We start from the raw sequence: 15,262 nt of genomic DNA on the forward strand, positions 1-15,262 counted from the left end.
ATTTTTTGACCGTTTTTGACACCTTAGTATACTATGACTTTTTTTGACTGTTTTTGACGCCTTAGTATACTATGACATTTTTTGACCGTTTTTGATGCCTTAGTATACTGACTTTTTTTGACTTTTTTTTGACAATTTTTAACGCCATACTAAACTATGACATTTTTTGACCATTTTTTGACGCCATACTAAACTATGACCTTTTTTGGCCGTTTTTGATGCCTTAGTATACTATGACATTTTTTGACTGTTTTTTGACGCCATACTAAACTATGACATTTTTTGAACCATTTTTGACGCCCATACCTATACTATGACATTTTTTGGACTGTTTTTGACGCCTTAGTATACTATGACTTTTTTGGAGCGGTTTTTGACGCCTTAGTTATACTATGACATTTTTTGACCATTTTTGATGCCCTTAGTATACTATGACTTTTTTTTTTACTTTTTTTGACAATTTTTTAACGCCATACTAAACTATGACATTTTTTCACCAATTTTTGACACCTTACCTTATACCTATGACATTTTTTCACAATTTTTTGACGGCCCTTAGTATTACTATGACATTTTCTGGAGCATTTTTTGACGCCATACTATACTATGACACTTTTTTGACTGTTTTTTGACACCCATACTAAACTATGACATTTTTTGGCCATTTTTAACAATTTTTGAAGCCTTATTATACTATGACATTTTTTGGCCATTTTTGACGCCTTAGTATATTATGACATTTTTTGAGCGTTTTGACGCCTTATTATACTATGACATTTTTTGGCCATTTTTAACAATTTTTGAAGCCTTACTATACTATGACATTTTTTTAGCGTTTTTGACGCCATGCTATACAATGACATTTTTTGACCGTTTTTGATGCCTTAGTATAGTATGACATTTTTTTAGCGTTTTTGACGCCATGCTATACAATGACATTTTTTGACCGTTTTTGATGCCTTAGTATAGTATGACATTTTTTTTAGCGTTTTGACGACTTAGCATACTATGACATTTTTTGAGCATTTTTGACGCCTTATTATATACTATGACATTTTTTGACCGTTATTGACGACTTAGTATACTATGACATTTTCTGAGCGTTTTTCACGCCATACTAAACTATGACATTTTCTGAGCGTTTTTGAAGCCATAGTATACTATGACATTTTTTGGCCATTTTTAACAATTTTTGAAGCATTACTATGACATTTTTTGGCCATTTTTGATGTCTTAGTATACGATGACATTTTTTGACCATTTTTGACAATTTTTGATGCCTTACTATATTATGACATTTTTTAACCATTTCTGACGACTTAGCATACTATGACATTTTTTGACGCCTTATTATACTATGACATTCTTTGGCGATTTTTGACGCCTTAATATACTATGACATTTGTTGGCCATTTTTTGATAATTTTTGATGCCTTACTATACTATGACATTTTTTGGCCATTTTTGATGCCTTAGTATATTATGACATTTTATGACCATTTTTGACGCCTTAGTATACTATGACTTTTTTTGACCATTTTTGACGCCATACTATACTATGACATTTTTTGACCGTTTTTGACGCCTTATTATACTATGACATTTTTGACCGTTTTTGACGCCTTATTATACTATGACATTTTTTGGCCATCTTTGATGTCTTAGTATACTATGACATTTTTTGAGCGTTTTTGAAAATTTTTGATGCCTCACTATACTATGACATTTTTTGAGCATTTTTGACGCCTTAGTATACTATGACATTTTTTGGCCATTTTTGATGTCTTAGTATACAATGACATTTTTTGACCATTTTTGACAATTTTTGACGGCCTTACTATACTATGACATTTTTTGACAAATTTTGACATCTTACTGTACTATGACATTTTTTTCTCATCAACAGTTTAACCATGAAAACAGATAATTGTTCAATATTACAGTTGAACCAGAACATTTAACAAAACATTTTTATGCCTTACTACAATGACATGTTTTCATATTTTCATTTTATCCTTAAATTCCTCCTTTTCTTTGAATTGTTCTTACATGAACTATGTAAATAAACTTCATTCATGATTTATGTCTATTTTTTAACAAAAAATGAACTATTCACACTGAAGATCAAAGACTGAGGATAAACTGTTTAATGTCAGTGCCCTGTGTTGGACAGTTGATGTAAAGCTGTTTGTGAATTACCTGGAGGCCTCTGTCCTGGTCTCAAACAACTTCTTCACTGTACGAAGACTCTCTGTGATCGTGGACTACGTCTCTGTGATCGCAGACAATGTCTCTGAGATTATGGACAAAGTCTCTGCGATCATGGACAATGTCTTTGTAATCGTGGACGATGTCTCTGAGATCATAGACGCTGTCTCTGTAACCGTCGACAAATATCTCCATGATCGCGGTCATGCCGTCGAATCGAGGAACCACAGTGTCACTACCGATTCTTGCGCAGAGCTCTACGAAGCATGGGACAATGTCTCTGATCGTGGACAACGTCTCTCTCATCTTGGACAAGGTTTCTGCGATCGTGGACAATGTCTCTGATCGTGGACGATGTCTCCCTCATCCTCAACAATGTCTTTCCAATCATGGACCATGTCTCTGCGATCATGGATGACGTCATGGACGAAGTGTATCCAAAAGAAGGTTTAATCGAAGTGGTGACACCTGGAAATCAAAGAGAAACATGCAAAGGAAAATGATCAATACACTACTACCTATTCCTCATCAACAGTTTAACCATGATAACACAATATATATTCATCATTACAGAAATATGCATCATTACAGCTGAACCACAACATTACAGGGCTGTTTCAGAAAATGAAATACTGATACTGAATACTGAACATAAACAATACTAAGGATAGTAATACTGAGGATAAACAGTTTAATGTCAGTGCTCTGTGTTGGACAGTTGATGTAAAGCTGTTTGTGAATTACCTGGAGGCCTCTGTCCTGGTCTCAAACAACTTCTTCACTGTAGAAAGGCTCTGTGATCGTGGACTACGTCTCTGTGATCTCGGACAATGTCTCTGAGATTATGGACAAAGTCTCTGCGATCACGGACAATGTCTTTGTAATCGTGGACGATGTCTCTGAGATCATAGACGCTGTCTCTGTAACCATCGACAAATATCTCCATGATCGCGGTCATGCCGTCGAATCGAGGAACCACAGTGTCACTACCGATTCTTGCGCAGAGCTCTACAAAGCATGGGACAATGTCTCTGATCGTGGACAACGTCTCTCTCATCTTTGACAAGGCCTCTGCGATCGTGGACAATGTCTCTGATCATGGACGATGTCTCCCTCATCCTCAACAATGTCTCTCCAATCACGGACCATGTCTCTGTAATCATGGATGACGTCATGGACGAAGTGGTGACACCTGGAAATCAAAGAGAAACATACAAAGGAAAATGATCAATACTCTACTACCTATTCCTCATCAACAGCTTAACCATGAAAACAGATAATTATTCAACATTACAGAAATATGCATCATTACAGCTGAACCACAACATTACAGGGCTGTTTCAGAAAATGAAATACTGATACTGAATACTGAACATAAACAATGTCAGTGCTCTGTGTTGGACAGTTGATGTAAAGCTGTTTGTGAATTACCAGAAGGCCTCTGTCCTGGCCTCAAAGAACTTCTTCATTGTATGAAGACTCTGTGATCGCGAACAGTGTTGTGGATGAACTGGTGAACCCTGGAGGAAATCAAAGAGAATAGTTTAACCATGAAAATATAGATACATATTCACCATTACAGCTGAACCACAACATTTAACAAACATTAGAGGGCTGTTTCAGAAAATGAACAGTTGACTGTCATAGTCTAATATGTCTAGCACATACACATAGTTAAGAATTTCTGATTATGTACAAACAAAGTGAAGATATTTTTTCATCCCATTTTGACTGAAAGACACAAAATTTAGCATTTTTTGGTTCTGATGTGTTTGATATTGTTTGGAGAGGAGAGAAGAGCTACAGTCAATTTGTCTACAGACAAAACACTGACACACATTACTGTCACACATGACAAGAAAAAGCATCAAATCCTTAGGAACAACAAAGTAACTAAAATGTTTGAGGATCAAACTTGGGGAGGAGCACAGACTTAAAATTTAGTTTTCAAGCTCAAATGTTAAGGCACCACAAACAAATTTCTCATAACCAATATATACAAATGTGGGTCAATAAAACGAACAAAAACGACAAAAAACATCGATGCAAAACAATCACAATGAGATGCTTAACCGCTACAATGAAACAAAAAATGATCTCAAAGAAATGTAAAATGATCAGAAATGGATGCAGAACTACAGAGACGCAGTAAGGCCACAAAGAGACAAAGAAGCTGACCATAAATAGATGTAAAATGACCGAGTCAAGACGCAAAGTGATGCAATAGGACCACAAACAGACACAAAATGATCACAAAGACATGATATAGACAAACAGACTACAGTTACCTTGCCTCCGTAAAGTGCCCACAACCCATGTCAGGGACGCTATAGTCACAGAGACACAAACACACTTTAACCAACGAAAATAAAAACAACTACAAAATTGAAAGACAGGGCTAATGCTAATGCTCGCAACTAATGCTAACGCTGACATCTTGGTGTAAAGCAGCAAAGTACAGACGCAATGTAATACAAAATGGCCACAAACCGACGACAACAATATAACAGACCGCTGAGTTAAAATGGCCAGGGTAGAACACAAAGTGACAAGGGATGCAAAGTGACTGTAAACAAATATAACAGGGATTGAAACAGACTATCGAGAGTTCGTAGTGTTTTCGCCCATCCACGTTGGGAGTTCAATTCATGTCAGGGACGCTAGTTCGCTCCTTAGCCTTACCTTGGAGCCGAAGGTGTATTCAGCGTTCAGCCTCACTCGTGTTCGACAAAAAAAGCAGCTCCAAAGTTTGTTTTAGCATCCAGGCTTCTTCGGTAATTAGGTTTTAAAACAGTACTGACAAACCGAGACGCCGGTCCGAACGTTGGTTTAAGCCTTCCGGCTTCATTTCTCCGCCTCTCTGCGCTCCTCCCAGAAGGACGATGACGACACACGACGCAGCCAATGACAACACACGCAAACCAACAACGGCAGTAAAAAAAAACGCCAATTGGCCAGCTGATTATGTTGCTTCATTTGTTTATTTCGCGTTTTGGTGTCTCTCATCAAAGAGAGCAGTATTGTTGAGGGAGATTCCAGTTTCTCAAAAGACAGGACTGACTTCCTCTTTGTGGTCATTTTGTTCTTGCTTTCCAATGTTTTTTTCTTCCCAACAGTACAACTTTAGTCTACTCTCTCTCACACACAGATCCACAGTCAGATAGACAATGGAGGCTCCAGAGATGGGAAAGAGAGAAGCTTGAAATCCAGGTCAGGCATTGATGCTGACTCTGAACACATGATTTGATCCACCGCCAGAACCTCTGTTCACTTCCTCATAGCTCTTCCACTGTGTCTCTCTCTCACAGACACCTAAAGAGAAATCTTAAAAGAATTTGTGGCCTCAGGGAGAATTTGCATCTTGGAAGCTTTTCTTTGGCAAACAACAGTTGTGTGCAGTGACTGTGCACAGCACCTGGAGTCGTCACAGCGAGGCAGCCAGGTTTCAGTACAGTTACGCCTGCACAGATAAAACCAAAGCCTGTGTTCAGTGATTATGTCCTACTGCACCAAGAGAAGTGCTGTAATAACAGATAAACTGTTTGTCAAGTAGTAGTTCCAACAGGTAACTCATCAAAAATAGCTGTTTTCTCCCTGTGGATATTAAATAAACAAGATACATCAAGTTCATTTATGAGGTGTATAGTTGTATGTGGGTGATTTTTGTCTTTATGCTAAGCTAATTTAAGAACATCCTTGTTTGATTTTTGCATTTCACTTTTGGAAAGAAAGGAGATAAATATTGAAAAACAACATGTTTCTGTTATGTCAATATCATACTGACATCCTGATATTTGTGTCCTGACATCGGTATATCAGTGTCCCACAGGCCTTGGAGTGATGAGCCAAACAAGCTGAAAAAGGACAAACATGGTCTTTCTTTACAAAAACAAATGATGCAATTAGAAATGATATGATCATACATTTGCTTCAGGGAACTTGAGTCACTGTACATACACCAATCCAGGAATCCATCCATTTTTTCTATATCATTTATCCTGCTCAGAACTGTAGGAGGCTGGAGTTCAGAGGTGCGGCACACCTGGACAGAATAATGGCACAAATTAAACATGATGAGGGCAGAACACACACCACATGAATTGCTTTGTATAATCTACACAGTCAAACACTCCCAGGACTATATGGAAAAACATAATCAGGCTTTTCTGTTTGGTCTTTTCTGGTCTTTTCAGCACCAATAACAACAACATCAACATGATGATGGAGCTGTGTATGTGGTTATCTCACTGTGCTTCAGACAACAAACCAAATCCTCCCCTATGTACTTCAAGCGAAGCAAAACACACTTGTCAGTCTACTCTTAATTATACGCAAGTCTGCTGTTTAGTTTTTCCTCCTCTCCATTGGTGGAGTTTGTGTGACCTCCCCAAGCACACCCCTTTGATGCAGTTGCTAGGCAACCTCTGCTCCGTTTCTGCCAACCTCTCTCTCTCTCTCTGAGCAGACAGCTAGGTTGTCTTTGTCAGAGAGAGTGAATGATGTAAGTCGGCTGTAACTGATCCATTCATGTGCACATCGCCCTGAGCGAATCTGAGTTGTCATCCACCGTGTTAGGCTGAGTTTAACAGTTACATCAGTGTTTTTTGTTACAATAACATGGCCAGATGAGGCTCTCGTGTGTGAACAAAGTTGCAGCTCACATTGACTTTAAAAGATCTTATCAGCGAGGAGTTATTGCATTCCTGTACTCATAGAGAAGAAGGCTGTAATTTAAGTCAATTTTATTTACATAACGCAGAGTCATAACTATCTAACTATCATACAGGCAACTCAGGCGATTCTTTATGCCACAATATAACTGTACTCTTAAGAATTAAACCCATTTCTCACCCTCATAGCAAAAAACAAGCTGCCACTTTATTAGGTGCATCTGGCTAAAACAATAGTACAACAGTCTTGCGACAAATCTTTCATGAAGGTTGTCACATTATGTTTTTGTTGAAACATTTTCAAAAGATATAGTTCGCGGTGCCTAACTTATTTACACTATGTTAGCTTTAACTAGGTGGCAACTGAGTGTATTTGCCATCAATAGGAACTTTATTATTTCTGTTACTACCACCGCTGCTATTATCACTACTGTCTCTTCACCTGTCTCTTTTTCCCCCTTGTTTGTTTATTGATAGGTCACATTTCTTCCTCCATATATCGAGAGATACATGATCAAAACAGATGAGACGTGGCCACGCGCTCGTCCCCATCAGGTGCGAAGAGGAGGTGTTTGAAGCGCAGCAACGTCAGGCAGGTAGGTTCCTGTGACAACCTTCAGAGTAAAGGTTTGGATAAAAAAAAATTGCATCCAAGTCGTTTTGGGAGTTTTGGCAACACGGAAGAATAATCTGACTGATATAAATTCACTATGCGTGCTTTGAAAAACACAAAATGTCGGTTTGTAGCCGCTCTTGAGGTGAAAATTCGTGCCTGAACTTTGAAAGTCGATTCGTCGAGTTTCCGGTTTCGCCGTTCCAGCTTGATGCAGGGGTGCTGTCGTCAGCCTGCAGCATCAGAAAATAACAGGCTAAACACACTAATTAATCCCGGCTTTTTAATAATCGTTCTGGAAGATGGTGGCTAAACAGAGGATCCGCATGGCCAACGAGAAACACAGCAAGAACATCACGCAGAGAGGAAACGTAGCCAAGACGCTGGTGAGCCGTTCACTGACAGCGAGACGCCAGCATGACATTAGCCCAGATAGGTGACGTTCTCTCCGGTGTGAGCAGCAGCAGCAGCAGCATGAAGGCGGTGGTGATAGTGGTGGAGGTGATGCCAGCTGGCTGTTTAATGTCTCCAGCTTATCACACATATGTCGCACAGCTTGACTCAGGCCCTGTTCCTGTACTCCGTGATAGATTCAGTTAATCATTAGGAGGCTTGGCTGGTTTGTTTAACGTGAATTACTGAGCCTGGATACTCGTTACCGCCCTCCTCAGAGTAACTTGACGTTACTTTGTTGGAGTGGTAATAAAAGTGGATTATATTATTATAACTGGCTAAATAGCCTACCAAAGCGCAACGATTAATCGATGATTCGGTTGAATTGAATTCAATTGACTATTTTTATAATTAACAGTTTCAATCGTCTTGAAAGCACTAATTATTAAACTTTACACGTTCCGGCTTCAAAAATGTAAATATTTTCTTAATAACTCTCTGTGACAGCAGATGAAGGATGGTTTGATTTCAGACTGTTGGTCGAACAAGAATTATTATGAAATATAATTCTTATGAAATTATGATGGCTCTTTTACACTTTTTTCCACATATAATAAAACAAACAATTGATTTATCAAGATAATACTTAAGTAGATTATATATATAATAATTTAAATAATTATTAAAACAATCCTTGCTTTGCTGCATTATGGTCAACTGTGGACTTTGAGGTTTATTAATTGGTGTTTCAGCCTGTAGTTAACATTACATTAATATTTTTGACTTCGCTAGACTTCACTTCAACTTTTTATCAGTGATGGATAAATAATTTAGGTCACCACTGTTATGATCCTCTAATAATCATTTATCAAGTACAACTTGCAAGAATTACTATTTACAGCTTTTAAAGTGTAGATTTTCTGTTTATCCCTGTTTAATATCACTGTAAATTAAATATCTATAGGTTCATTAAGGAAAAATGTGATGGACATTATTCAGCATTTTCTGACAGTTGAGAAAACAGTCTCAGTTTTGATGGTATCACGCGTTCCTCAGGAGTACTTTGCCCAGTTGCCCACTTTAAAGTTACATGTCTTAATCCCTGACTCAGAGAGTTTTCTCTCAATTTTTCATTTTTTTTTCTTTTAACAGATTAATTGATAATGAAAAAAGTTGTTAGCACGGAAAACAGGGCTTTTCTATTGTTTTAATGTCTTAGGCCCTCAAGCATTAACACATACACACATTAAGAAATTCCACTGTAATTAGATCTACTGTGAGAGACCCATAGGGGAAGATTAAACTGGACGTGGGAAATAATATTAGTGTGAACGAGACTAATGGCTAAAATAGTGTTTTGGGCTTTAACAAGATTATACAGCAGTATTTCACTCTTGTGGGTTGTGGTGTACACAGCCCCCCCCCAATAACCAGACGGAGGTTAAACAGTATCTTAAGGGTCAAATATCAACGCTGCTCAGGCTCTGGTTTCACTCTGTAACAAGCTACAGACTCACCGCTGTTACTGTATGAGGAAAACAACCAGCAGCATCAAGATCCTGACTGTATCTGACTGTGACAGCTCCCCCACCACCACCAGCTGAAAAACATGTAGCACGTCCAGGCAGATGATATCATCCTGCAGGACTGATGGGTACTCCCTCAACTTGTCTAGACTGACTGACTCGTGCTGCTTCACTCATCTTTTCCACATGAGCCACAATGTGAAAAACCGCTAACTCTGCGCCCTTCGCTGTATAATTAGACGCTGGGGTTTGTTCAGTGCGACCACACGGTGCTCATTGTGGACATTTTCATGAGCGACAGCGTCTTTTCTCCTTGGTTCTGAAAAACAAGACAATTGATGATTGTGGGGTTAAGCAGAGAGAGAGAGCTACAACCACCTGACCACCTGAAAATATGAAACCACTTTATAATTCACATTCAAGCAGTTCTATCACAGTTCTATTACAGCAGTAAAGCTAATTTACTTTCTGTGTGTGTGTTTGTTTCTCATAGCGACCACAAGAGGAGAAGTATCCTGTGGGCCCCTGGTTACTTGCCCTATTCGTATTTGTTGTGTGTGGATCAGGTACGCACCTTCTCAAGAAAGTGTGTGTTCACATTCTATTTTTTCATTTGTTTGTGGTAAGCTAATGTGGTGATTGATTAGAAATGTGAAACTTGCAGCCAATTAAGACAAAGACATATAAAGAGTACGTTATAACCAGTGTTTTTTTCATGTTTTTTCCTCATTGCTTTTGTGTATTTTACTGGGATTGGCTACTGTATGTGTCCATATTTGTTTCCTGTTCTTCATTCTTTTATTGTAATGTGTTACAATAATTGCTAAACTAATACAGTTAATATGGTACTAAAAGCTAATGTAGCTAATATGTGGTGGATTATGCTGATGTGGTAGTAAACTAATACAGATACTTTTTGTTTTATAAGGACTCGCAGCACTTCAGAGCCATAGTATTTTTCTAAATTGCATTAGGAGTAGTAGAAAGCAGTAATGAACTCTCTTCCAAAGCAACAAAATAAATATATATTTTTAAAGGGAGCATTTTACAGTGTTGGTTGGCCTTGTGAAACATAAATTATCTACAAATCCTTTGGACTCCACACCTGGATGTGAGAGATGTGCATGTGTTTTCTACACAGTAAATTGATGTAGCTACTGTAACGTCTCAAAATGTACGTATGAAAAATGTCTTGATCATATTGATGAATAACAAATCAAACAGACATGATCTAACAAGTCATCCTGTGTGCTTTCAGCCATATTTCAGATCATTCAGAGCATCCGCATGGGGATGTGATCCAGAAGGCTTCTCCGGACCCACGCCCCACCCCACACGGCCCCATGCCCTCACTGAGCCTGGCTAGCCCACACCTGCACAGCACAGACCCCCCTCCCCCATCTTCCAGAGGCCCAGAGACTGACACCAGAGCTTCAGATCAAGCCGATTTTGAGCGAGAGAGATAGAGAGAGAAGCTTCCTCCGACCACCGCCTCCTCCACCTCCACCACCCCTGATCAGCGTTTACAGTGTTGCAGTTTGTGGTACTGACAGCTTTTCTATGGACAGTCTAAAACCACGCTGGCAGAAGAACGTGTGTGTCTCATTACTCACTTGGCACTTGTTTGTGTTTAGGTGTGAGACTGTTGACGTGAGACTGTGCGGCTGGTGATTCCTGCTGACAATGTGCCATATCTGTCTGTCTCGGTGTTCATGTGTGTTGTGTGAGAAGAATCTTTTTTCAAATAAATGTCGAGCATTTAGGGAGCACCCCGGTTTTACTTCTGCTTTTTGTAGCCTCCCTGTGTTTATCAGTGCACCCACTCCCACACACACTATGTGCTGATGTGCTGGTGTAGAGGATGAGCGAGGAGAGCATGGAAGGAAAATCAGAAAAAGGTGGTTATTCTTCCTTAAGCATGTTTATTGAAAGTTGTGAAGTGCAGCTGTCAAGTGCAATTGTGGTATGTATGTTACAATATTTTATCCGGTCTTCACGGAAACATGCACAGAACATGAGCATACAACTGATACACAGAATGAAAAAGAAAAAACATCTCCAGAGTTTGTATTTGTCCTTTTTTTTGTTTGTTTTTTTAAATGTTGAGTTCTCAAGATATTGTTTATCCAGAAGTACTTCACTGTCAAAACGTTAAAAAAAATCAAAAAGGTGCAATACCCCAGAAAGAGAAAGAGCCAAGTGAAAATTGTTGTTTTACAGTCAAGAGTTAATGATGCAGTAAGGGATATGGACAGCATTTTTGGCTGTGTTGTCAGTTAAATAACCTAAACTCCTGTCAATCCACCATCCTGGAAATACAGCATTAAAAATAGACAACACAGACTGGGCAAGACTCACACGTCCCTCGCTCACCTGCCTCGATCTGTGTGACCTAGATAGCATCTGTTATTTTTCTCCTTCTCCTCACTATTTTACATGGTACTTACACTATACAGAAATATACATCATCTTCTGCCCATCAAACTTTTAAGAAAAAAAGAAAAAAAAAGAAAAGAAAAATGCAGCTTAGCCCAGTGTCTCAACCCTGTCAAATAAGGTTTAAATTACATGCCACTGCAGGGTTGAGAAAACAGCGATAATGAGCTTTTGTTGAGGGCAAAAATGAGAAGCTTGAAAGTGAAATACTGAAAATAGAATATCATCATCTCCATAAGAAACCATGTTTTGTTCATCCCACCAACCCACAGTTGAAGTCAATGCTGCATCAAAGTGTTGTTCAAAGTACCCTCCCACCCCGTCCCGAACCTCCCCACCCCCCGACTCCCCATTCCAGATGGGGACTTTGTCAAGATAATAATTGCTAACATTCTTCATTTGTCACTCTGAGAAGACCTTTTTCTCTTTCTCTCTTTCAACTTGTAACTTTAGGATCTAGCCTTGAGAGAGAGCGCCACTTTTATTTACATCATTCAGCAAAAAAAAAAAGGTAACAACCAACACAGTCCTCCTGCTCCTGCTCCTCCATCATCAGTAAAATCGACATCACCTAAAATCCAGACACAGGCACAGTGATTTTCTTTTTAATCTATAGTTAAGTACAATGTCACCACTGATAAGCTGTTTTGTTTCTCTTGGTAAGACATTCTAGTTGATATGTCCAAGGGTTATTTGGCAAATGTTCAATGATTCATCCTCCTCTGAAACAACCCCCCTTCCCCAAACAGCATCTCAAGATTGTCACCCTTTGCTGCGCTGGAGAGCACAGCACCGCCTGTCCCGCTGGCTGCATCCTTCTGAGAGATAAATATGTGCAAAATCTTGTTTTAAACAGCGCAGCCTCCTGCTGAAGAAGGCAAGGTTTGGCTCTGCTGCTGTAGCAGAGCTCAAAAACTGTCAGTCAGTCAGTCTGTCTGTCTGTCGTGCGCAGACCAGGCTACGCTGAGGGGCCAGAGCTGTGCGAGGCAGGCTGGGCGAGGGCTGCAGTGCTTGGGGGTCCCGGTGTGGCAGCTGTCTGAGGGCAGGCGGGGAGCCAGTCTGAACTTGGGCCTGGAACTGGGCCATCTGTTCCGGGCTGGCCAGTGTCTTCAGCAGGGTGTTCTCCTGCTCCAGCTGGGAGTTGCGCTCAATCAGCTCCTTGATCTGCTCCTTCAGGACCTCCACCTCCTCACGCACAGCGTACATCAGGTGACTCTTCACCAGGTCCTGAGACAGACAGAGACATGGGTTTGTGACAGGAATCTATCAATAACATCACATCCATGAAAGGTCAGACACCAGCCTGGAGTTTTTCCAACTGCATTCAATCTGTGGCCTAATTTTTATGCCCTAGACTTTTTTATGATGCTGGAAATTAGATGATACAAATTATAAGAAATAATCAAAAACTCCAGCAAAAACAAATTCTGAAAAATGTCTCGTGATCCCATACGTTATACACACCACTTGACCCTATATCACCTTCCAAGCACAAAAGCACCAAAATGATATTGAACCCATTTATAGTGAAATCCTTTTTAAACTGGAAACATTAAAAAAAAAAAAAAGTCCTTAAACTACCACCACGCCAGGCGTGCATCTCTGACATTATCCAGTGTGGTTTTAAAAGGATCTCACATATATGATATGGAAATATGTTGCTGAAATGTGTGACAGTACCTAACCAAAAACCAGTCTAAAACAGTACATTACCTTAAAAAAGGTGCATTTAAAGTTTGTTTTCTGTTTAATCCAGACCAAATGAATACTACTAAGAAATAAGGATAATAAAAATATAAACAAAGTGTGTAACTGAAGCAACTGTATCATACAGCAAAGCTATTATGTAAATGGTTATCAGAACACTGTAAATACTGGAATATGTTACATGATATCAGTATGTTTTGAAATGCTTCCCAACAGAATGAACAAACATAAATAACATGCACAAAATGTTTGTGACCTAAAACTAAACGTGCTTTGTGACTGGTGAGTGAAGCTTTATCAAACACATTGTCGCGATAACACAATAAACAGATGATGAAGTTGTGAGTGAGTATTCCCATGGTGCCACGTCATTAGCCCTGCCCAGCATTGTAGTGTCAGCCAATCAGAGTCCGAGATATTTATACCCAGGCGTGCGAGCCTTCCAGTTTGCCTAGCAACAGAGGCGACAGCATCAACAGAGACAGAGTGAAACTGGAAGAGGAGGAAAAAATAAAACGCCGTTTGATTTTTTCTGGGAATAAAGTGCCGAACGCCAAGACTTGGTTTTGATGACACCCACAAGTGAGCCAACACATTTACTGGACTGATTTAAAGACAAACAAAACATAAAAAATATGTTGTTTCAAGATGGACACAGCGACTGGTTTAAGCTAGCTATTTTGTTATTATTATTATTATCTAGGACGCTAGATTAAACTTTCACGTTAGCATACATAATATTCTCATCCTGTCACAACTTAAACAATTTTATACCAAAGTGACCACCTCAGTACAACACCAAGTGACATTCGTCTTACTCAATAACAACACAATAACGCCTCTTTTACTGTGTTGTTGCTAGGGGTATAGATGAATACAAGTATACACTGCCAAATACCTGCATATACACACTATGATAAAAACTACGCAGATAAATTAAGACCACGTATCGGAATGTAATGTGCTAATTCATCACAATAACTACACATATCCCTGGATATCTTTCAAAACACCCACTCCGTTGTTTCATGCGGATTGAAAGTGATTGTATTTTCCACAGTGTAAAGAGAGAAACAAGTTGAAACTCACCATTGCCTGTTCAATCTTGTTGTCTATGGCCACAACGCTGGCTCCCGACGAACTGCAAAAGAAAAGAGAAATTAATAAAAACCTATAATACAAAAAAAAAAAAAGAAGAATCGCAGCCTACGGAGAAGCAGCCTCTCTCCCTTTATAGAATGTGGGTCGTTACAGGAAGCATCTGGAAATTTCTATAAAATCAACGGCCTGGTTTCACTGTGGGACAACCCCTGATTGTCCCGTCCATACACACTACACAGTGGTTACGGCAGCGTAGTCTCTGCGGGTGTAAAGATACTGAGAGCATCCATCGACTGTGCAGTCTCTCCCATCACACATAGCGGTGACATACATTTCTGGTGCATGTGCAGGGGGAGCTGAGCCTTAGATACAGAGGCGGACTGTGTACGGCAGAGCTGTACAACTCGAGCATTTACCTTTTGTCGAGCTTGACGTGCGAGCTCTCCGCGCTCAGTAACGACGACAGAAACGATATGGAGAAATTTCGCAGCTGGCAGACGCCTAGATCCATAGCCACGGTGTAGCACGGCGTATTCATGCTGTTCATGGTTGTTTTCTCCCCCCCCTTTTACAGTCCGTTAACGAACAGCCCCGTGTCCCTTGTCGAC

At 39.6% G+C, this 15,262-nt stretch overlaps 2 protein-coding genes across 2 annotated transcripts; one reads left to right on the forward strand and one right to left on the reverse strand.

Annotated features, from left to right (window-relative positions):
• Positions 1-7,545: 7,545 nt before the first annotated feature.
• LOC108885729 (stress-associated endoplasmic reticulum protein 2) lies at positions 7,546-11,465 on the forward strand. The gene is made up of 3 exons (XM_018680153.2): positions 7,546-7,877; positions 9,904-9,976; positions 10,669-11,465. The coding sequence occupies exons 1-3, from the start codon at positions 7,794-7,796 to the stop codon at positions 10,707-10,709; spliced, it is 198 nt and encodes a 65-aa protein (XP_018535669.1). The 5' UTR covers positions 7,546-7,793; the 3' UTR covers positions 10,710-11,465.
• Positions 11,313-15,214, reverse strand: LOC108885728 (TSC22 domain family protein 1-like). The gene is given in 4 exon segments (XM_018680152.2): positions 11,313-12,888; positions 12,891-13,073; positions 14,643-14,694; positions 15,071-15,214. Coding segments are annotated over 4 exon segments (450 nt in total). The 5' UTR covers positions 15,202-15,214; the 3' UTR covers positions 11,313-12,804.
• Positions 15,215-15,262: the final 48 nt, after the last annotated feature.

Source organism: Lates calcarifer, unplaced genomic scaffold (genome assembly GCF_001640805.2).
Source record: "Lates calcarifer isolate ASB-BC8 unplaced genomic scaffold, TLL_Latcal_v3 _unitig_1015_quiver_2538, whole genome shotgun sequence".
Taxonomy (NCBI): Eukaryota; Metazoa; Chordata; class Actinopteri; family Centropomidae; genus Lates; species Lates calcarifer.

Excerpts from the sequence above, each read along its gene's own strand:
- LOC108885729 (XM_018680153.2), top strand. The coding sequence starts at position 7,794 with ATGGTGGCTAAACAGAGGATCCGCATGGCCAACGAGAAACACAGCAAG. Across the intron at positions 7,878-9,903 it reads GAAACGTAGCCAAGACGCTG|CGACCACAAGAGGAGAAGTA; the intron begins GTGAGCCGTTCA and ends TGTTTCTCATAG. Across the intron at positions 9,977-10,668 it reads ATTTGTTGTGTGTGGATCAG|CCATATTTCAGATCATTCAG; the intron begins GTACGCACCTTC and ends GTGTGCTTTCAG.